Below are 23813 nucleotides of genomic sequence, written 5' to 3'. Positions count from 1 at the left end.
ATAAAAAACAATATTTTTGTTATAAAAATTATTAATTTTTGATAAGTGACCCAAATAGAATATATGTCTCATAAAATTGAATCGTGAGATTATTCACAAGAGTTTTTATGATTAATAAGTATAATGGTTCACGCATGTCACTCTATTGTTAATTCAACCAATTGTTTTAAAAAATTGCATGTTTTAACAAATTGTTGTAATTTAATTTTATTTTGAACAAAATTTAACATTGATTAAAAATATATACAATCCAACGGGATGCCTACGTGCGCATCTAGTTCATTTATTTCCATAAATTTTTTTCAAATCTTATCTTTTGTAAATCAGAAGCCTCGTGCTCAATCAGTAATGAGGAAATTCAAGTTCAATACTTTAACAATTAATTACAATGGAAATAAATTGTATGTTTCAACATTTTTAGAACTAAAAAATGATTTATATCTAAAAAACAATAAAATATATTTCGTTTGAGAAGTGGAAAAAATAATTTTGAGCAAAACATAATATAAGTGATTATTTGTGTCGTGTGCAACAATTTCTTTGTTAAAAGATAAGTCGACATATTTATGTTATTGTATGATTTAAAATATTATAATTATATTATTGTTTTAGAATTGTATTATTACTTTCATTTGTATCTTTTGATAAAAACAATAAACACAATAAAATTAATGTTGTAAACATAGTTGTAATAAAATAACTGTTCCTGCTAAAATTGTTGTTGGCGCGTAGCTCTTAAATTGTTATATAATTTAAAGCTGTGAAATTTGACCGTAAGTATTTATTTAATTATTATTATTATTTAAACTTTGAAAACCCACAATCAATATTATTTTTATATGTATTTTAGATAAATTTTAAAAATAAACATAATAACTTACAAATCTATTGACACATACACATCTTTCACTGCCATCTAAGCTCTCTCTTAGCGGCTTGACTGTCAGTAAATATTGGAAATATTGATGTGGAATATTATACTGGATGTTAAAGAATTAATTTCTATTAATTTAGAAAGGAAGAGAGAAGTGGTGAAGACTGAAACCCAAAAATTGCAATAATGAAGGTGGTGGAACGGGACCAAGTGGCAGGGGCGTGAGAGAGGACGAACATGACATTGTCGGTTTCTTTCTTTCTTTCTTTCTTTTCACTTTTCTACTGTTAATCTCTATCAGTTACGTTGTTGTTCCCAACTTATCCCCCATATATCTCTTCTCTCTCCTAAGCTTCACCGCAAGCAACCAAGCTGTCTCTTGTTGGGTACTTAGTTGGCTGTTGGAACCACTGCAACACCACCACCCCCGAATTTATTTTGTTTTTCTATCTAATTTCTCCTAACCCTTTTCTTTAATAAGCTCGGTTCTTCTGTTGGGTTTCTAATTAATTCCCGTTTAATTTATCTTTCTTGTGATTTGTCATTAGGGTTTTGTTTCTAGGGAGGGGTTATGGATTTGGGGTACTGGGTTGGTCTGATTTGTAGCGTTTGAAGGTTTAGCTGTGTTAATTTTAGGGTGTCTTATTATTAGATCGTCGTAACAATGGCGGCGTTTACTGGTGAAGACAAGGGAATGAGGATGCAAAGCTCCTCCCTAGGATACAATAACTCTCTTGAAAACTCCAATACTCAGCAAGAGAAAGCGAGAATCCCCGAACCCAATTCCGGTGGCTCCAAACCCAAGCCGACAAACCCTATATTTAGCTACCGGGAATGCCTCAAGAACCACGCAGCTAGTATCGGTGGGAACGTCACCGACGGCTGTGGGGAGTTCATGCCCGGCGGAGAGGAAGGGACCCTCGAAGCGCTCAAGTGCGCCGCCTGCAGCTGCCACCGGAATTTCCACCGCAAAGAGCATCACGGAGACCCAGCGGCCGCCGGTGCTGCGATGGTGCACCACCCCCTCCATCTCCCTCCGCCTCTTCCTTCCCCTTCGATGAGCCATCATCGTGTCGGCGTCGGCGGATCCGGTGCTCACTGGGGTTCCATGGTTCAGCCCATGAAAATGGCATTCGGCAGCTCTGGCGGAGGTGCAGGAAGCGCCGGCACTGATTCTTCCAGCGAGGAGCTGAACTTCAACTCCTTGCAAGTGGCGCCACCGCCGCCGCAGTTTTCCAGCAAGAAGCGGTTCCGGACGAAATTCACGACGGAGCAGAAGGAGAAGATGATGGCATTCGCGGATAAACTGGGGTGGCGGATTCCCAGAGAAGATAGTGAATTGCAGAGGTTTTGTGCTGAAGTTGGGGTAAAGAGACAGGTTTTTAAGGTTTGGATGCATAACAACAAGAGCAATTCTTCCAAGAAAAATCCCCAAGAATTCTCATAATTATGATGTCATATATATATATATATATTTAAATAAATAATCGAATGTGCTTCATTTATATTTATCATTATCATTATTATTGTGACATTTGTAGAGACTCATTCTGTCAAATTTGCTAAATATTATGTTGCTGCATGTTTAATTTTGTATAGTAATATGTCAATACTGTTGGTTTTAATTCTGCATGCTTAAATAACCCCTCCTTATATATTATATTCATCAAACTTAATTTCTTTGATTACATGATTATCATGTCATTAATTCCAATTCTATCATTCGGGAAAACAACTCGATAATCAATTAATGAGTTCCGATTCTTTCCGGTGCAATTCTTAAATTCCAACTATGATTCAGGAGGATTAATTAATGCCTCAGGTAGAATCATTTATGAACTCGCACAGATATATGGATTTTCTCGACCACCCTGAACCCTCCAACACAACTGGTCCAAAACAAAGAGAACCCACACAGGTAAGAATATACAACTTAGAACATAGTACCGACAAACATTATATATGCATGTAGTAATACAAACAGTTACATAATTATAGCTAGCCAGTTATTCGAAAAATACATTTGTTTCATATTTATTTTTCTTTACATAATATACAAAGCACTCATCGCGGGTAAAGGGCGCACTAATTTAAATATAAGTGTATGCATATATCAAACAAGTAAATCCTTTAGTAGGCCTGAAAAAGGAACCCATTTTTTAGATTGGTTCTTGAGGAGTCCAAGGATTTGCTTTGCACTTGGCTTAGGTCGTCCCCCCTAGTAGGCCTGAAAAAGTATCGTCGAATTTTGTGGCCCACTTGTTTTTTGAATACGTATGTGAATCATTTATCACGGTGCAAGCGTCAAAATTAGTATATGTATTTTAAGAAAACTAGACTAGTACTGTTTTACTATCAAATGATGTACCAGTACTTCAAATCTGGTAGGAAAACAAATTTTCTTACATAAAAATTATTGGGAGACGGTCTCACGGATCAATTTCATGGGTCGAATATCTTATTTGGATCATCCATGAAAAAATATTACTTTTTATGCTAAGAGTATTATTTTTTATTGTTAATATCGGTAGGATTGATCCGTCTCATAAATAAAAATTCGTGAGACCGTCTCACAAGAGACTTACTTATTTTTTTTTATCAAGATTATGGCCACAACAGGAGTATCCAACGGATCGTCCTCCTTTGAATCAAATATCTTTTACAATTTATTTATACATTTTCATCTTAGAAAAAAAGATAAAATTTTGTTACAAAAAATGTCCATCATCTAACATTAAAAATGTTTCAACAATGAAAATCACATATCTCGATAATAATATGATATTATCCATTTTGAAACTAAGCTCTCATGAATTTGTTTATGAACTTTACCAAAAATATCAATTGATATATCATTTCATTTTATTAATCTATTATCTTCCTCATATATTTTCAATGTGAGATTTTGGTTGAATTCTCAGTAATTCTCCACTCAAACAGAAGACCGACATTCTTCTCATGGCCCGAACATCCCATTAATCCGATCTGTCCGTCCTTGAGATCACTTATCTCCACTACATTGAAAGCGAACGTCTTACGTGAAATATTTCCTTGATCTTATCACGTATTTACTGGGAGCCTTCACCTTCTTCATTTTAAGAATATGAGGATTCCACCTACATGGCTCAATCTAGACAATGATTCTGATACTACATGTTGGGAATGGAAATCACGTATCTCCATGATGACACGATATTGTTCACTTTGGACATAAACACTGATAGATTTGTTTTTTGACTTTACTCAAAAGGTCTGATACTAATAGAGATATCATTCAATCTTATTGACCCGTGATCTTCCCCATATATTTCCAATGTAGGATTTTTGTTGAATTCCTGACAAAAACTAATAAAGAGTAGCTTATAAACTAAACCTAGAAAGATTCTACCACCAAATAGACAAAATTTTTAGAATGATATATGTTTGTAAACTAACATTGATGTTCTCGTTGAAAGTCATCGTAGTGGAAAGGGCAAATGAATATCATACTATTTGAAGTGAAATACTTTGGTTGCAACAATTTACGAGTACATTTGGATCGAATGATTTTAAACGAAATATTTAATTTTTTATAATAATATATACTTGCTCAATGCTTTTAATTTTCTTTTATCTTTCTTTCATTATAAAATTATTAATGAATCAACGTAATGAATTTCAAATTTACACAAAATAAATGCATTTGAATTTCGTCCATGTTTTTCCGAATCCAAATCATTCCATCATAGTCTAAAATTCTAAACGGTGCTACATATCCATTTATTTTGCTGCACTATATGCTATCTTGATTTTAATTAGATTCTTGAGCATATATGGTCGATCGAATCTTTAAATCCCATTTCAACAATAATGAAAATCGATCGCTTCATTCATGAAAATTCAATCTATATATACATCGAAAGAGAGCTATGATTTTGACATTTGAATGACTTTCTTAAGTGAATTTCATTTTCTTATTTAAATAATTTTTAATTTCAAATCGAATTTAATAAATGATTAATTATATATCCAATTAGCTCGAATATTTGACATCAAAGCAATTTGGAATAAAAATTGGAGACCAATGTTCCAAGCATATTGGATAATCATAGTACAAAAGATAATGTTCCTTGTACATATTATATAAAGCTAACACAATTANAAAAAAAAAAAAAAAAACCAAGAAAAGGAAAAAATTATCAAGATAAATTTCCTGTTTCAAATGTGTACATTTTATGAATGTAAATGAACATTGCTAGTCATGAAAATAAACTTCAAAAGCTAAAAAAAAAGGTGACATTTAAGGTGGAACATAATTTCATAATTCGATACAGAAGAGAATTCCCAGCATCAAATCTTGATTTCTTGAAAATTTGAAATGCATGTGTGTGTGAAAGAAGAAGAGTTGTTTTGAATTGAAATACCTATATTCGTTGCCATATCCTCTGTGATTGCTTGGGATAGCTCCATAATTAGGTATAGGGACTTGATCGTTTTCTATGTGCATAATGTCTTTAACTAGAGCTTCATAATGTCTCTTCACTTCCTCCGCTGATTTCCCACCAACTGCCTTGGCTATGTTATGCCAACGATCAGGCGTATCCCTGTCGTGTTTCGCCAGAGCCTCTTCGAACTGCTTGTTCTGCTTGGGCGTCCATGTCATGAAACGCGACGATTGACTAGAACTCGACGACATTAGCTAGAGGGAGAAGCTAAGTGTATACTATCTAAACAAGTTTTGATGTTGTTTGAGTTATTTGTCGAGCAAAGTGCACTTTATATATAGCTAGATCAGATGAATTGAAGGTGGTGGAATAGAGCAAGTTGACAGAATTTTGTGAATATTAATTGAAAGACAGGATTTTGGTGAATTTTTCTAAAGTCCCTTTTTTGGTGAATTTTATAATATCATCACGAGCAAGTGGAATACCCAGGGAATTTCGGTCGCCCACATGGTAGGATTAGATCCCTTAATCTAATCAACAAGACATACTGGTTGAGATATATGCCCCAACACATTTAACTAGTCAGTAGGAATTTGTGTACATATATATTTTATATATGCCATACATTTTTCACGAGGTAGATGAGAAAATATATTTATGAAATCGAGATTTAATTTCATACAAATTGAATATGTGAATTGGAAAAAGAAGTTGAGGTGCAATAATTATCTCTGTCGAGTAGAGCGATCGAACCATGATGTTTGTGCTGTTATACAGTTTAAAAGATCTGAGTTACATAATTGATTGTCACTAGCTATAACTTTTAGTAAAGCGATAAACGCTTCTTCTTATAGTGGGTATCAGAGTTATGAGTTTGATTTTCATTGATTGCAACGAATGCAATTATCAAGAGGGAGTTCGTTGATGTGCAATAATTGTCTTTGCTGATTGCAGTTTAAAATTTTGAGTAGAATCAATAACACTGGTTATTATAACTTTTGATAAAGTGACAACTGTTTGGTTCTACAAAAAACTTAAAAATAGTTTTTAGTTTGCAATTAATATAAGCTATATAGTATCATGATGGTCATTTGATTTGAATATCAAGTGAAATTATTCCTCTTGTTTGGAATCTTTTTATTAAATCTTGATTTCACTCCTGCCCTTCCCTTAGCGTAGAATTGATTCCAGATCACTCCAAATCTTTTAATTCATCACCATTGCTTTTGAAAATTTCTGATGGAACATGTTACAGTACCATGATTCCCCCAGTTGTTAATTTTGAATGTTGACCCTAAAGTTATATAATTTGATAACAGTTTTCAATTTAAAAATTCAAGAAAAATGTTCGATTGGTGGGTTTTAGAGAAAATACTAAAAAAGGCCCTTTTAATTAAAATCGGTGACTTCATTGGTTCTTTTGCGTCCCCAAAATATTTCAATATATGAAGAAAAATAAAATATTTTCTGTTTACATTGCCTACGAATACGTTTCCAATAATTTTTAAATCATCAATAACGTGCATGGATAAAGTTTCGAGTCCAATTGGCACAATCAAGACACGATTTCATATCTTTTGCAATGATAAATCCTATAAAATTTATAACTTCTATCTATATTTTCAAGTATTTACTTTAATAATTGAAAAATGCATATCTTGGTTTGTTAGATCTACTTATGATGACACATGTCAAGATCTTGACTCGTGCAAGTTGTGTCTGCATGGGTATGATCGAATTTTATGCATATCTTACACTAATCTTGTGTTAATGCTTGATGAGGTAAGATAATCGCGAAGAATATTTGAATAAAAAGTCATAAATTTGGAAAAAAATATTTTCAAACGGTTGAATCAACGTTGAAAAGGATCGAGCAAGGGTGAGTGTGACCCCTAGAAATGAAATTTATTCCAAAAGATAAGGAGACATATCTACGAGCGTGCACTAACATTGATTCAGGAAACATATGCTAAGCAGATTTTACCTTTTTTTATCCATCAATTCCACCTACTTGGCTGAATTTTTTTTCATCAACAATAATATTATATTATTCTCATGAAATAAATTATCTTTTTATTTTTTTTATTTGGTTATATTTTATTTGCAACTTTGTTTTTATTTTACAGTTTAAGACGTCTAAACGGGCCAGAAATATATTTCCAAGATGGTATGATATTATCAATTTTTTATCTAAGCCCTTGTTGATTTGTTTTTTTGACTTCACTCAAAAGACCTTATATCAATAAAGATTTATTTTCATCTTATTAGCTCATAACTTGTTCCATGTATTTTCAATATGAAATTTTAATTGAATTCAATATACATATTTCTAGCTAGAACAATACATCAAACAAAAGGAGACATTAAATTGGACTTTATAAATGGAACTTCCATAAAATTTCTTGAGAAAGTGCCTAGATACATCATATGAAGCCCAACTAAAGTCCATTTGGACCATAGTTTTACATTTTTTAGTGAATGGATAAACCAATATAATTGAAAAGTGTTGATATAAAAGGGCCAATTTATTTTTTTGTTTTGTATTTTGAATGCTTTGTAATTTAAATTGATTCATGGTGGATGCTTGGTGAGATGGATTGCAAATTGACTAGCCTAGGATATTATAGCTATCTCCCATATTAATACAAAGTCTAAGAATTTCTTTTGTACTACATTAGTATGAACTATGAAACTATATTTTATCGAGAACTTGGAAATCCGGGGAAATAATTTTTGTCAAACTTCATTTTTAGAAAAAAAACGATCCTCTCAAGTATAATTGAGTATTTTCAAATATATTGAAAAGTCGTTTTTTTTAAAAAAAATATTTGACTAATATTATTTTGTTAACTACCAAATATCTGGATTATTCCATAGTTCGTTTAAAGTGAAATATTTATATAATATAAATAATTTCATTTATCAATAAATATATGATGAATTTGGTCATATATCTATATAAAATTCATATGATCAAAAGATTTATTATTCACAAAAACTTTTGTGAGACAGTCTCACGAATCAATTTCGTGAGACAGGTCTCTATTATTTGGATCATCCATGAAAAAAGTATTACTTTTTATATTAAAATTATTATTTTTTATTGTGAATATCGATATGGTTGACCTGTCTCACAGATAAAGATTCGTGAGACCGTGTCACAGGAGACTTACTCATTATTATTTACGTAATATATCGTAAATTACAACGAGCATTGGCAATGAATAATCCACTGTTTTGGTACTTAATTCATTCACCAATCAGCGACGTCCTAACCTCAAACATCACCTACCCAAGGAGTTTTGGTAAAATGTAAATTTTAAACTAAAGAGTAGGAAACAAACAAATGTATGAGCACAAATTAACAACCCAAGTGAACATAGACTATCTTTAGTTCAGATTCGTAGAATCAAAGAAATAAGGCCAAAGCTCCCTTGGCCTACCTATTAAAGTAAGACTCAACATATATTTCCGTATCGAGTTCAAATTTCATTTATGTGATTAGTTTAATTATATTATATTATATAATAAATTCCTCCAATCCCATATATCATAAATACGATCCATTGAAAAATAGAGATTTAAAATCATGATGAGAGTAATTAATTACCAATGATCGATTTGAAATGGGATATTTTTAAATTCTAAATGCCATTAGTCTAAAAAGAAATAAAATATAATTTCCTAATTAAATATGTAAGGCCTTGTGTATCAATCAAGATTCAAGTCTAACGTTTCTATTGCTGTGGTTGGATTCCTAATCACAACAAAAAGGTCAATTCCATAATTGTTACTAAAGCACCGGCCGGGCACTTACTCGAATTGTCTTCCCTTTAATCAATGGCAGCTCGCATGCCTAGGGAAATGAATAGTGGCCACTATCTCGTCTAAATACAACGTCGCCATAATTGTTATGCTTAGAAATCATTTAATCCGGACGTTATCATGATTATTGTTCATGCTAGCACCAAAAATTTTATTCCAATTCAAGGATAATTAATACATTGTTTTCGTATCATACGAGAAAATTTGTAAAATAACTTTAATCAACTATTTTTTTTTAAAAAAAATATTTTCTCAATCTGGTGTATATATATATATAAGCCTACACCGGGGCTCAACATAACACCATCTTACTTGCCAACCAACTTATTCTTTTTTAACGACTTCTGTCCCACAAGTTCTCGAGGGGGAAAAAAGAGCAAGAAAATGGCTGAGAGGAGCAAGATTCTGATAATCGGAGGAACGGGGTACATCGGCAAATTCGTATTGGAAGCAAGCGCAAAATCCAGCCACCCCACGTTTGCTTTGTTCAGAGAGAGCACCATTTCTGATCCTGTTAAAGGCAAAGTCGTCGAGGGTTTCAAGAAAGCTGGTGTCACCGTTCTTATTGTATGTTTTTGTTTACTTTAAATTCCACTAAAAGATTGTTTCTTTGAACCACCCTTTGTTTTTGCTAGTTAAAAAGGTTGGATTATGCATGTTTACGAAATTATACATGCAGGGTGATTTGTATGATCACGAGAGCTTGGTGAAGGCTATAAAGCAAGTGGATGTGGTCATATCCACAGTTGGTAACTTTCAGTTGGCTGATCAAGTAAAGATCATTGCTGCTATTAAAGAGGCTGGAAATGTCAAGGTTGGCTTGATATGTTGCTATCGTCAGTTTCTAGATCACTTGCCAAATTTTAGCTATAAATTGTGATAAATCCAAACTATTTTTGTTATAATGTTGTAGAGATTCTTGCCTTCGGAATTCGGGAACGATGTAGATCGTGCTCGCGCTGTTGAACCAGCAAAGTCTGCATTTGAAACTAAAGTTCAAATCCGCAGAGCAATTGAAGCAGAAGGAATACCTTACACGTATGTGTCATCCAACTATTTCGCGGGCTATTCGCTCCCAACGCTAAGTCAACCAGGCGCTACTTCTCCCCCGAGAGATAAAGTGATTATCTTAGGAGATGGCAACGCTAAAGGTTTCTATCATATTTACATATACATATATATGTATCTCAGCATTATTATTCTTATTAACTTCATTCAAATAAGAAATAAACCATTCTGATAGTGTTTTTCTTGATTTTGTGTCCTCTATAATTTGCAGCTGTCTTCAATTATGAGCACGATATCGGCACATATACGATCAAAGCAGTGGATGATCCAAGAACATTGAACAAGATTCTGTTCATCAAGCCACCCAAGAATATCTATTCATTCAATGATCTTGTTTCATTGTGGGAGAAGAAGATTGGTAAAACATTGGAGAAAGTGTATGTACCCGAAGAACAAGTCTTGAAACAAATCGCAGAAGCTCCAACCCCTCTCAACGTCATACTCTCCATCAACCACTCAATCTTTGTGAAGGGGGATCAAACGTATTTCGAAATCGAGCCCTCGTTCGGGGTCGATTCCTCTGAGCTCTATCCAGAGGTTGAATACAAAACTGTGGAAGAGTATCTCGATCAGTTTGTCTAAGAAACTAGTTTCAAGGTGTTTCTATAGTATGTGATGTGCCTATGTTGTTGCTTTGAATTATTATTATTATTATTAATGAATAAATGTGTGTAAGCTTATTTCTCTGTTTCTACTTAAATCTCTATTTCCATTAAATCCCAAATCGACTAAATCATTTATTTTAGTTCAAACGATAACTCATATTCGTCTCTAACCTTTTCTTTTGAAAACTTAGGTTAATTTTGAAAATTGTGAAAAATAATTGGAGTTAGATTTTCGAATTTATGAAGTGTTCATTTTAATTTTATTTTAAGCATGGGAATAATCCTCTTAAATTACCAAAATATTAATTTGTTTAACAATTTAATTTTATTATTATTTTTTAATAACATTACTAGTTATAGAGTTAAGATAATTTTTATTCAATTATTTCAAACAATTACCATTGAGCATTAGCCAAATTCAATAAATATTTAATTTTTAATTTAATTATATTTTAAATTGCATGTAAATGGAAATAAAAAAAATCATAAATAAGATGAAAGTTTTTTAAATCAAAATAAACCTTTCAGTATAAAAAATAATAAATCGTCGCGATGAAGGGTATGATTCGATGCTCGGGGTAGTCCGCAAAACCCAACCAGAACTTGTTCATCCTAATGGCATTCTACCTCATAAGTCCCAAAAGGCTGTGCAATGAGATTTTTTTTCCCCAGAGGCTGTTTTGAACTCGAGTTTGCGCAGATTTTGTGGTACAATTGACCACTCTCACAAATTAAGCGAGGACTTGTGTTGACTGGATATGTCCAATTTACAATGGGAACCATGCTGTAATCTATATCTGCATGAGGACACCTGTATTTGAGATACTATTTCACAATTAGTAATTAGTTTTCTGAATCATTTTTTGCCTCGATAAGCGATGGCTGTTTCTCTTCCTGCCGAGGGCTTCTTGAGAAATTCGTTTCATTACATAATTTTAGCGGCTGCAGTGATAGCAAATGCCATCAATCTATTTTTAACCGAAACAATCAAAAAACGTGTTTTTTTAGTCCTATTTATATCTAACATACAATAATCAATAATGTCATCCAATAATTTTTAACCGAAACAATCCAAAAACAAATGTTGAAATGAAAATAGCATGAAGTGATACCAAATGACGTCCATCTATTCTGAACGAGAAAAAATTTGGCCATGTACGGAGCAAGTTACAAGGGGAACTCAAATTGTTGAAACAGTGAGGATGAAGTCAATGCAGCTCAACAACAGAGCATCCTTTTGCTCCAGCATCTTCTGTCTATTAAAAAGGATATTTAGTAAACATGTCACCGATTTTTAACAAGAGACAGTAATGTTGGATAACAATATCAGATATCCATTGGAGCAACGCCTTGGTCACCAGCGGTAGCAGCACCTGCATCAGCATCACGAGCTTGATCTGGAGCAGCAGCCTCATCAGTAGGAGTATCTTCACCTACAACCTCAAATTCATTGAGCAAGGATTGCACAGTTTCTTGATCCAGTATATGGAATGCCTCCCCTACCCCCATTATGGCAATTGTGCATATCGAGCTCGTCATTTTCTCTCCTTGTATAGTTTCCCTCAACGCAAAAAGTGCATCCTTGATCAGAGTATCTCGTGATGATTCCATGAAACTCTCAAACTTACGTTCTAAGTAAGTTTTTGCAGCCTGTGACCGAGATCCAATTGCAAATGCTTGATATTCAAAGTAATTACCACTTGGACAGTTGTAATATAGGTGAGCTCCTGATTCATCAAGACCACCGACCAGCAGACCAACACCATAAGGTCGCTTCCATGATCGTTGTGTGCAGACCTGCATTAAGGTTAACCAAGACGAAAAGAGTGACTACTTTTACGAGACAATAAAAGAAACTTCTTCAATCAAAGATTGAAAAAAGGGGAGGGAAGCCACTCTGACATGTTAACACGCCTTTTTTACCAGATAAATTTACAAAACACCAGAGTTCTCCTTCAATTACACATTTGATCAGGAGAAACAGTCAAAAAAATGAGAGTGGATGTTGTAACGGTTAAGTAGCACCATACCAGATACTTGAAACGGACATAAATCTACATCTAATCTAACATACAAAATGGCAGCAACTCATCGAGGAACAGAGAAGTTCATAACCCATCATCATCACTAGAGTCGGGTACCAAACAAGATATAGAAGCAATCCATCAAGACAAAGATTAACGTGTCACTTCGAACCTTATTACTAATGGATACTTAACTTCGATTGACATTTGAGAAGCAACTATACAAAGATGACCTCAAAAGTTGACGGAGTTACAAAGATCATTTTTAGCAGCCATTGTTCCTCGCTAAATCAGTAGAATCAAGGATAGTACAACTAATACTACAAGATAATACCAATATAACGCCAGCTAATTTGGTTATTTCCAATTGAAATAATCCCCAATCTCAGATTCTTCAAACTTTCCCCATGGCTATACCAATTTGTCATCACCAACTACCAGTCCTCAAATAAAACTGTTGTTTTTTCGCTCTGCATCTGGATCCAATCGACATTGCATACCAAGGAAGGGAATGGGGCATCAACAAATGAGTTGGGTTGGATAACTTGCATTCGGCTTGGATATCGTATAAGAAAGCTAAATCGGTTAGTAGTTAGAGCTACTGTTTAGGAGTCGATATAAATACTTGAAAGCCAATTGTATTTGTATATTTTTCATTCATTCCTCAAAGCAAAAAAAAAAAAAAAAATCTCTTAGAGCGCAGTTGGCTGCCTTGGAGTAGGCCTCAACGACCGAGCTTGAGACCGAGCCACGTAAACTTCAGTGTGTTAATTTCTTTTGATTGCTCTCACATTCAAGCTAGATCATCTGTTGAAATCTCTGATACAAGTTCACATTTCTCACGCACCGAAACTTACTGAGTAAAAGGCTAAAAGGAATCTTGAATTTTAATCAAATAATTCTTGTTTGGTTTTTCACAACTCAAAATCGGCTAACCCTTCTGTATTAGTTACACAAAAATCATCAAAATAGCACCACCGCGGAAAAACACATTAGTAACTTACTAAAACATTTAACAAAACTGAAACAAAAATCAAACCTGAGCCTTGTCAGCAAGCTGAACAACAAGACGCCCGACGGGGAGCTTCGACTCGTATGTGTAGGAATAATTGATGCACTCATTGCGCATATATCTGGAGAGGACGCGTCCGTCGGCGGTAAGACCAGCAATGGCGACGCCGATGTGGTCATCGACCTTGAATATCTTCTTCTGGTGAGAAGAAAGCTCGGAGCTGGCCTTATTCACGCACGCTAAGACCACGTGCGTCTTTGATCTCAGCCCAATCGCAGCCGACCCTTGCTTCACCGCCTCCATCGCATACTCTACTTGAAAAAGCCGCCCCGCCGGCGACCACGTTGTCACATCAGTATCGTACTGGTTTCGGAACATGTTTGAATTGTGGATTCGGTGATTTGTACTTGTTTCTTTCTGATTGGGAGGAGAAATGGAAGGGTTTCTGCTTTATTTTGCTTTTCTTTGTCTTCAAGCCAAGAACTACCCGGCAATGGATCTACCAAAACTTTGGACCGGAGGTTATGGGCCTAAAAAGAAGTCCAGATTGAATAAAGAATTAAAGGGCCCCAGTTCCTAGCAACCCATACCTGCCCGCCTATGCCCAACAATCAAACCCCAAAAGATACAAAACCTCATTTATTATATGAGTAGGTCTATTGTGAGACAGTCTCACGAATCTTTATCTATGAAACGGGTCAATCTTATCGATATTCACAATAAAAAATAATATTATTAACGTAAAAAGTAATATTTTTTCATGGATGACTCAAATAAAAGATATGTCTCACAAAATACGACCCGTGAGACCGTTTCACACAAGTTTTTGCCTTATTTTATATTAATCATCTTTTATATTAACATATACTATATAATAATAGACAAATCACTTAGAAACTAGAGATGGACAAAAATATCTCTTTTCTTTTCTTGAATAAAATATTATTATAAGAACCTATAAATAACTGAATAATTCGTTAATAATAATCAGTGTTCTAAAAAGTCCGTTTAAGCCTCGCTTAAGCGTGCTTAAGCTTGAAGCTCGGCAAAAACGTCTCTCTTCGGAGAAAGCGGAAAAAAGCGGTCAAAATGTAGTTTGATCGAATTAAGCTTAATTAAAACGTTTAATTAATCACATATATTTATTTTTTAATTTTTTTATTTTGAAGTTATGTCTTTTTATTTTGAAATAATAAATTAGGTTTATAATTTAGATGTTTATTTTTTAATTTTAATTATGATTAAGCGTGTCTGATAATGATTTGACAAATATTTAACATTTTTAATGTGGTCTAATTGCAAAAACAAATAAAGATTGTAATTTTGAGATTTTTATGCTTCTATAAAAGAATTAATGCATCAGACTTAAATTTATCATATTTATGTATTATTTTATCTATTTATCTATTTATTGGTTTGAGATAATTACAATNTATAAATATATATATATATATATATATATATATATGTATGTATGTATGAAAAAAAAAGGAGAATAATTTGGTTAAAAAGAGAAGCAAAAAAGATTTAACACGGTCCATTCAATTAATTAACTAGATAAAACAGGAAAACATGGAAGGAAGGCCAAGGCCTAGATTTATTCATTCATCCATTCATTCACAACTCCTTTTGACTTGTAGTATACAAGGAAAATCTATTATTTACGCACGCAAACTGGTTCATGTTCAAAGTTTCAGTCTTGCAGCAGTTCGATTGTTATATGACTGTTCCATCTCTAATGGTGGAGTTCTTCAGTATGACTGTGATCCCGGATCGAATGTAAAATCCTTCGTCTGCTCTATCTGCTTCTTCGACACCCTGACATGTCTCAAGGATTCAGATATTTAACAGCGAGATATTTCTGGTCCGATTCTATCGGTATATGACGAGTTATTGAGGCTGACATGAACTTGGAGACCTATGAGCAAGTTATGGATAACAATGTAAACAGACACTTACATCTTTATTCGTAATGATCACCTCCTTCCCAATCTTTGCATTTTTGTCGATTATACAATTCCTTCAAGAAAATTTCACAAACCATTTCAGTACAAATGTTGACACTATAATTGAATAATAAATCAAGAAAATGTTCAATTGCCTGATTTTGGTATTTCGTCCCACACCGATTGGAACCTTGCCCTGTGCTAGAACAGCTGCAATTTCAGATTCTGTTTGATAATAGTCTGCGCCCATCATCATGGTATCCTGAAATTTAATATGCAAGTCGGATTCTTATTAAGATTTTTAAGCTGGACATAAAACCTAGTCCGCTTTACACCTAAAGATATTTAGGACTAGAGCCAAGTGATTTTAGCACACATAAAACAGATACAACTTACCTTGAGCTCAACACCATGGTCTAAGCGTGACCGTATGCCTACAATGGAATGCTCTACGCTACATTCCCGTAAAAAACAGCCATGCGAAATTATCGCATCCACTATCTGAAAGAGATCGTGTTCATAAGATATATCCAAACAAGATGCAAAGAGAACATATGCCAAATACCACATCCATACCTTGCATTTTTCAACTTTAGTAGGCGGCAAGAATCTTGGAGACGTATAGAATGGTGTTTTTGGATCATTGAAATCAAATTTTGGGGGCTGCAAAAAGATCATGGGCCACCACATTAAGCTTTTCACTCTATCTAGCCAGTATTAAAGTAACTTTTATTTTCTGATTCAATTATCATTGATTTTTCAAGCTAAAGTGGCACTGTGGTTCAAAGAAAATTATGGGAAAATGGCAATATAACCTGCTCTGCGAGTGCCAAGTTGGCATCAAAGAAGGATTTTATGGTTCCAATGTCTTCCCAGTAGTCGTTAAATAGAAACGCCTGACAAAAGAATGCATCAAGAAACTTGTTAGCGACTGCCAATTTGAAGTCGGACTACAAAAAGGTTCATGACAGATCTCACCTGAACATTGTGATCCTTCACAGCAGAAGGAATAATTTCGGAGCCAAAGTCGTTACAGGAAGGATAATTCCATTTTAAAAGTTTTAGCAGGATGTCCGTCTTGAACACATAAACACCCATCGATGCAATGTAAGGAAATCTTTTAGCCTCTTGATGAGATAGTCCTAGACGAGAGGTGTCAACTTGCTGAAGAATATTATCGAATAGTGGATAAGTAAACATGCTAGAAAAAGGTTGAAAGAAAGTAGCTACAAAATGTGACTCTAGAGCTTCTGCTTTACCCACTTTTTAGGAAACGGAAAAAAAAAAAAAGAAACATTAAAGTGATTTTATATCCAATTTCAAACTAACTACACGTTAACGAGAAGAAAAGCAAATTCATAATTAATGACAAAATAGTTGATATGCAGTTATTGAAGCCAATTCTGAGCGAAGAATGCTTAAGGACATTGAAGATTAGATAATCAGGTTTCATAGAGTGAACTGATTACCATTTCTTTCAATGCGGAGCCCTTTGGTTTCTCAGCAAAATGCACAATACACCCCGTTTCATCAATTTTCATCAACCCAAAGTCTGATGCTCGGCTGCGATAACAAAAAGTACCAAGACCTGAATAACGAGGTTTTGCGGCCGAGCAAAGTTCTTTCAATGAATGATAAAATCTCGGCCTTTTGGGTCATATAGTCGAAAAGATGAATAAAATGTGTACCTATCATCCATGGGTACACACGACACTGTGATGTCTGCATTTGTATCTATATGTTTCTGCAAGTACATTGTTCGTCAGAATACAAGTATTGATATTTAAATAAGGAATACATTTGTTTGCGAGTCACCAAAGTACCTGAATGAATTCCATGTAATCCATCCGGTATAGATGGTCTCCAGACAAAATCAAGATGTTCTCAACTTTCTTGTTTTTGGCATCCTACAATCAGCAGAGTTAGGCCAATTCTAAACATATTAGTGAGAATATCTCAAATACACACCTCAAAAACCCATATAAATTGTCGGACAGCATCTGCCGTTCCTTGAAACCATTTTTTTCCCGTCTCCCCGGGTGTCTGAGTAGCAGCTAGAACCTGTTCCCCGAACATAATTTGTCACAAAGTTACTATATGCTTTGGTTTTTTAAGTCACTATCAACCGTTGATAATGCCAATGGGAGCATGATCCGATTAGGCATCTTACCTCCACAAAACCATCTCCAAAATTTACACCATTTCCAAAATTGTATAACCGAGCAAGGTGTCGATTGAGGGAGAAAGAATTGAACTGAGTTAAAATGAAAATCTTTCTTATCCCACTGTTGATGCAGTTACTCATGGGAACATCAATTAGCCTATAACAACCACCTATTGGGACCTGCACAAAACAAAGCATTCACATTTCACACACAACTTGATTCGTCTTATTTTAACCGTGCTGAAATTTGATATTTGTGACAAATATCGATTCCAATGTCGAAACTTTAAAATTATCAAACTTTTGTCTAACATCCACAGAGTATCAATAGTACAGAGGGCGACTGAACATGAATTTACATTTATGCATATTCTACTTGCAACATTGTTTTAAAGATGACATCAAACAGCAAGCCCACTTATGTTATCTATCAAAGTAAAAGTAAAATAAATCCTACAATCAAATTTAAGTATTGATCTTTTCTTACAGCAGGTTTTGCTCTTCTGCTTGTAAGAGGAAAGAGGCGAGTGCCAGCACCTCCGCCAAGAATGATCGAGGCAACAGAAGTAGGATCTGCCATTGGACGCTCTTCGACAAATGATGACGATTCGAATGGCTGAAAAAACCAAATTTTAGTAGCAAGATAAATCTTAAAATTCGAACCTAATAAACATTCATTCAGCAAATAATATATAATTCAATTTGCAATCCAAAATTTACCACCATCTCTTTGTTAATATCACGTGTCAGAACAGAGAATGCAACTCCAGGATTGGATTTTCTTGACCTTTTTCCACAAAAACTCTTCACATTCTTTGTCCCAAACCCAAAACTTTTCCTTAAACTCGGTCCAAAATTTTCTCCCAAAAACCCATTATCTCCTTTTCTTAAACCCTCGTTGATTTGTGCTGGTAGCACCTTAGCTTTAATGGCGGCACAGCAGGAATCCATTTTTACTGAAATAACAGAATAAATTAATTAATTTAAATGCTAAACAAATAACAACGAGGAATCCAATGTTGCAGGATAGAATTTTACTACAATTGGACAAGAATCTGAAAAGCGCAACTATTTTTTTGCCAAAAGATCATAGATTCTAAAAGAGAACATACAACTTTGCAGAAAATAACTCAAAAAACAATAGAACTTTAAATTTAAATTTAAATATTATAAAAACTGCAAAAAGAAACCCAGATCAGAAACCACCTGATCAAAACAAAAAGGGCAAAAAATAAATAAATAAACAAGACAACGTCAAGAAAGAAGGGATCAAAGAAAACATTGTAAAGCAATAATTTCAGGAACCAAGATTTGTAGCAGAGGATAGAAAATCTGCAGCAAAAGCTCAATGCATGTGATTCAAGAAGATGAGCAGGACAAGAAAACGTGTGACAAACGTGATTTAACGAAAAAGGGTCGCGAAAATAGCGTCTACTTTCCACAATCGGTGAATTTTCACGGTGAAAATGCGAGAAATATGATCATTGAAGAGAAAAGTTGTGATACCTACGAAAGATGTGATTTTTACGTTTTGAAATTTATGCATACAAGTTACGAAGTGAGACTATACAAGTGTTGGGAGAGTGACGGCAGTCACTGATACATATCAGCTTCAAATTCCCATAAATGTTTGGGAACCACAAATTGTGATGATTAACTTTTTATTTAATTAATTATTCATTGATATTATATTAGCCACAAGACAAGATGATATTTTATCGGTTTGACTCTCTGATACTGTACGATTTTTTCCTTACTTTGACTGCAAATCATTCCTAAGTGTACTTAGATTAGGAGTTCTTTTGGGATGCGCCAGTCATGCGATTAGATTTCATTCCAATTATTTATTATTTTTAATATTATAAAATATTTTTTTTAACTAATATTTATCAATTATGAATACTTTGTTTGACGGATTAATTTTTCGAGAAAAATTTCTGATTCAATCTATAAAAAATATTTTTGGGTTTTGCATTATTATTTTCAACCACAAAAGTATCATTTTTTTAAATTTACTTTATGAAAAAATATAATGTAATATATGCTTATTTGTGTTTAAATTTTTTTTTTTTACGTTTAGGGTATGTTTGGTGTGAGTGATAAGTCAAGGATAGATTATTAATCTCATGTTTGTCTCATTTTTTATGGACTCAATTAATCAAGAAGCTCATGATAAAAAAAACATATTTGGTTGAAAAGATATCCCATTGTTTTGGAGGGATTAACAATCCAATTCCTAAAATATAACATAAATTACCATTTTGCCTACAAAAAATCAACATTATAGATCTACAATTTTGGATTCTATTCTTTGATGGTTTATTTTTTTTTATTTGCACACATCACATAAATAATTTCATGATGAAACTAAATAAAATTTTAAAAAATAGAGAAAAAAATAATTAGAAATCAATATTAAAAATGAGATAAAATGCAAAATCATATTAATTTTTATTAAAAAAATAAATTATCAGATGAATACATAATTTATAATTTAAAATTTTATAAAATATTTATTTATTAACAAAACACATGATTTTGAAAACATTGCTACAAATATCATTTTATATACCAAATTGTCATCAATGCTAGTTAGGGTATTTTTTTTTTAATAACAAAAAATGTAAAATTTATCATACTCATTAAAATCTTACCAAACAAAACATACTTTATCACAACACATTATATATCCTTACCTTGAGTTTTGTCATCAATCCAATTAGTTATCTTATCCTACACACCAAACATAGCCTTAATGTATTATTTTTCACTAAAAAATATCATTTTTTATTATTTATGTGATGAAATTTTTTTTATGTAATATATGTTGGTTTAATTGAAAACAATTATTTTCTTATGCAACACATATAGACCGTGAAACATGATTCTTTTTTCCTTAAAGCAGAGATGAAAATGTTACTTTTTAATCACGTGATATATAAGTTACAGAATTAAATTATCAATGATAATTTCGAGCTATAANGGGCTGGTTATACTCTGGGCTAGTAAATTTTGGATCCTTAATTGAAATCCAGCCCGACCTTTGGAGGCCAGTATGAGAGACAATACTTGTATGGAACGGAAAACTTGAAGCACCGAGGCGAATGTATACTTTTTAATTTTTATAATGGTTCAAAATAAAAATAAAAAAAAAACAATTAAAATATTATATTTGATGTTTCGATGTTGATCCGATCCATCTATGCCATGAAAAACAATATATATTTTTACATTAAGAATGATATTTTTCATAGATTGGATACGGTTAGAGACACATTTCATAAAATTAATATGTGAGACTGTTTCAAAAGAGTTTTTTATTGAACATTTTGAAATATAATATGTCTCATGTGATAAGATATATCCGTGAGACGGGATCTGATCTGAACCAATATTTGAACTGAAACATAATAATTTTAACATAAAGAAATATTAATTTTGTCTGGTAAAAGATCTGTCTCACAAAATTAGTTTGTTACACACTTTGTTAAGATTTTTTGTATTTAAAATATGTCATAACTCCCAAGTTTCTGCTAACTCTCTCGCATGTTGATTTTATTCCATAGCTTAGACCGTCACATGTTTTCCCAAATTTATAAAAGACTTATATCGGCTTGTAAAATTACGGGTAAGATTTTTTCGTTGACCGCCTAAGGTCGATACCTTTTTCTCGAACATATGTTGAGTGATTTGTCACAAAATTGAAATATAGGAAGGTAAAAAGGTTGAACAAATATGCTTTAAAGCATTTGATTCGAGTATAAAGTTGAGTATTATTCACCATTTACATATATTTTTTTTTTAATTATGGTGTCATATTTAACACTAAAACTCTTGTGAGACGGTCTCACGGATCAATTTCGTGGGTCGAATATCTTATCAGGGTCATCCATGAAAAAATATTATTTTTTATACTAAGATTATTACTTTTATTGTGAATATCGGTATGGTTGACTCATCTCACAGATAAAGATTCGCGATACTATCTCACAAGAGACCTACTCTATATTTAAATGTGAAGCTTTCCAAATTTTTTTTTCTCGAAATGAAAATGTTCATTAACTAGAAAGTCTATCGAAATTTACAACAACCGGCAGCAAAAACTTTATCAGATTTGAATTCCAAAATAATGTATAGTTACATTAATTTGCTTTGAATTTTTACTCTCAATATTGAGTTTCTTACAAAGTCGGCTCACTTTGAAAGAGACTGTCGAATCTAAGACATCGAGATAACGAAGGCCAAATGTACAAATATATAATAATTAATTATGGCAGAAATTAAATCGAGTTATTTCGGCAGGAATATTAGAAAAATCGTGCTCATTCCTAAAAAAGGAATATTATTGCATCTTTTTAACAGATATATGGCACATTTAAAAGTTCAAAACGGGTTGCGACATTTCAGTTTCTTAGCAGCAAAGAATTGAAGAAGATTCGGACAAATCGCTATCATAGGGATAAAGGAATTCTTGGGGATGAACACATACAAACAATTTTTTTTTAATCATCTTGTCTCGTGTTTTCGTGAAGAATTACGTATCATCGATATTATGTAAATAAATTATTATTAAAACACTTCAATACCAAATTAATATATATCTCTCGAGTCGATGGTTTATAACTTATTTTACACCAAATTCTTAATTTGAGACGATATTTCAGATTCGATATTTAATAATAACAAATTTCTCCCGCGACTAAAAAAAATTCATTCCTATTTGACACATACATAAAATAACAAGTGACGTCTGTGAGCCCAAAGGGGTAACTGAAATGGTAAGATATAACGAACACCTACTAAGAAGTAATGTGTTCAATTCCCCCGTCCATCTGTCTTGTTAATTTGAGTCTGCGACACAAAATTTGTTCAATATGGTTTATCTGGTCAACGTAGTTTTCAGACTGCTACGTTGACAATTTGGATTTATCCAGAGTACAACAAAAAATAAACACGCGCAAATTCCCAATTTTTTTTAATTAAAAGAAGTGAAGTGTGTAATTTATTCATCATGACATAATATGTGTATGCATCATCTCTTTGTTTTCTCATTAATTTTATATCACTTTCACTATTTGGTGTGGAAAATACACCGTCCATTGACATTATTAATTATTACTTTAAAATTACTTAACCATGACACAGTTTTATAGATCAATTTTATGAGATATTTTTTATTTGGATCATCTATAAAAAAAATATTATTTTTTATGTTAAAATTATTAATTTTTGTTGTAAATATGAGCATGATTAATCCGTCATACGAATAAAGATTCGTGAAACCGTCTCACAAAATACTTACTATTATTTTATTTGTGTACTTGAGTATTAAATATATTAACATGTTTGCTTTGGTTGAGAAAGTAACTTTCCTCGAAATTTAGAGGAAATTCATTTGGCCGTTAAATCATGTCATGCAAATGAATGTTTTCAAAGTCTTCGTGGACCAGTTTACATTATTGCATTGTATTGTAGGTGATGCCATCAAATATTGTGCTTAAAGATTCCTTGAATTTTATATCTTTGTTGCCGACTATTTTATAATTAAAAAAAATTAAGTTGAAGAGTACTGAGTTGAATTACATTGCATGCATTTTATAGATTTTCAAATGATGGGGAAAAAATTATTATTTTTAGACATTCAAAATTGGCACTAATAATGTAACATGGAGCATAATTAATTAATATCATTAGAATATTTCATCGAAAATCTTCATACATAATAAAAACGAGTAAAATTACATTTTTTCATGATTTTAGTCTTGTAACTTGCATTCTTTTCACCGGTCAACAATGTTCGATGTCATGTCAGTATTTTTGGGAAAAAAAAAAGTAAGTTACATTACTAAATTCCTTAATTGATCAATAATA

General features: G+C 32.8%; 5 protein-coding genes across 10 annotated transcripts; 2 read left to right on the top strand and 3 right to left on the bottom strand.

The window, feature by feature from the left end:
• Positions 1-1046: 1046 nt before the first annotated feature.
• LOC140983013 (zinc-finger homeodomain protein 4-like) lies at positions 1047-2463 on the top strand. The gene has a single exon (XM_073449868.1). The coding sequence runs from the start codon at positions 1539-1541 to the stop codon at positions 2319-2321; it is 783 nt and encodes a 260-aa protein (XP_073305969.1). The 5' UTR covers positions 1047-1538; the 3' UTR covers positions 2322-2463.
• A 2680-nt stretch (positions 2464-5143) lies between these two features.
• On the bottom strand, positions 5144-5620 carry LOC140983014 (protein RADIALIS-like 3). The gene has a single exon (XM_073449869.1). It carries the CDS (start codon positions 5547-5549, stop codon positions 5172-5174), a length of 378 nt encoding a protein of 125 aa, XP_073305970.1. The 5' UTR covers positions 5550-5620; the 3' UTR covers positions 5144-5171.
• A 3798-nt stretch (positions 5621-9418) lies between these two features.
• LOC140983012 (isoflavone reductase-like protein) lies at positions 9419-10871 on the top strand. The gene is made up of 4 exons (XM_073449867.1): positions 9419-9690; positions 9803-9937; positions 10037-10274; positions 10403-10871. The coding sequence occupies exons 1-4, from the start codon at positions 9508-9510 to the stop codon at positions 10771-10773; spliced, it is 927 nt and encodes a 308-aa protein (XP_073305968.1). The 5' UTR covers positions 9419-9507; the 3' UTR covers positions 10774-10871.
• Positions 10872-11833: 962 nt separating this feature from the next.
• On the bottom strand, positions 11834-14342 carry LOC140983655 (proteasome subunit alpha type-1-A-like). The gene is made up of 2 exons (XM_073450792.1): positions 13860-14342; positions 11834-12593 (listed from the first exon to the last, which is right to left on the bottom strand). Exons 1-2 carry the CDS (start codon positions 14208-14210, stop codon positions 12123-12125), a joined length of 822 nt encoding a protein of 273 aa, XP_073306893.1. The 5' UTR covers positions 14211-14342; the 3' UTR covers positions 11834-12122.
• Positions 14343-15405: 1063 nt separating this feature from the next.
• On the bottom strand, positions 15406-19583 carry LOC140983441 (glucose-1-phosphate adenylyltransferase large subunit 2, chloroplastic/amyloplastic-like). 6 transcript variants are annotated; one of them, XM_073450496.1, is made up of 15 exons: positions 19449-19583; positions 18663-18898; positions 18430-18558; positions 17949-18122; positions 17747-17839; positions 17602-17685; positions 17467-17522; positions 17248-17341; positions 16757-16942; positions 16594-16674; positions 16355-16441; positions 16175-16279; positions 15934-16040; positions 15792-15852; positions 15406-15650 (listed from the first exon to the last, which is right to left on the bottom strand). In XM_073450496.1, exons 1-15 carry the CDS (start codon positions 19486-19488, stop codon positions 15549-15551), a joined length of 1635 nt encoding a protein of 544 aa, XP_073306597.1. In that variant the 5' UTR covers positions 19489-19583; the 3' UTR covers positions 15406-15548. The 6 variants fall into 6 exon arrangements, with proteins under 6 accessions (XP_073306597.1, XP_073306603.1, XP_073306600.1 ...); XM_073450502.1 differs by having other exon boundaries at positions 19453-19538; XM_073450499.1 differs by lacking the exon at positions 19449-19583 and adding an exon at positions 19340-19446.
• Between the last annotated feature and the right edge of the window lie 4230 nt (positions 19584-23813).

The sequence above is a fragment of the Primulina huaijiensis genome, chromosome 8, assembly GCF_012295235.1.
Source record: "Primulina huaijiensis isolate GDHJ02 chromosome 8, ASM1229523v2, whole genome shotgun sequence".
Lineage (NCBI taxonomy): Eukaryota > Viridiplantae > Streptophyta > Magnoliopsida > Lamiales > Gesneriaceae > Primulina > Primulina huaijiensis.
Note: the sequence above shows the minus strand (reverse complement) of the source record. Positions and strands in the feature narration are given on the sequence as shown.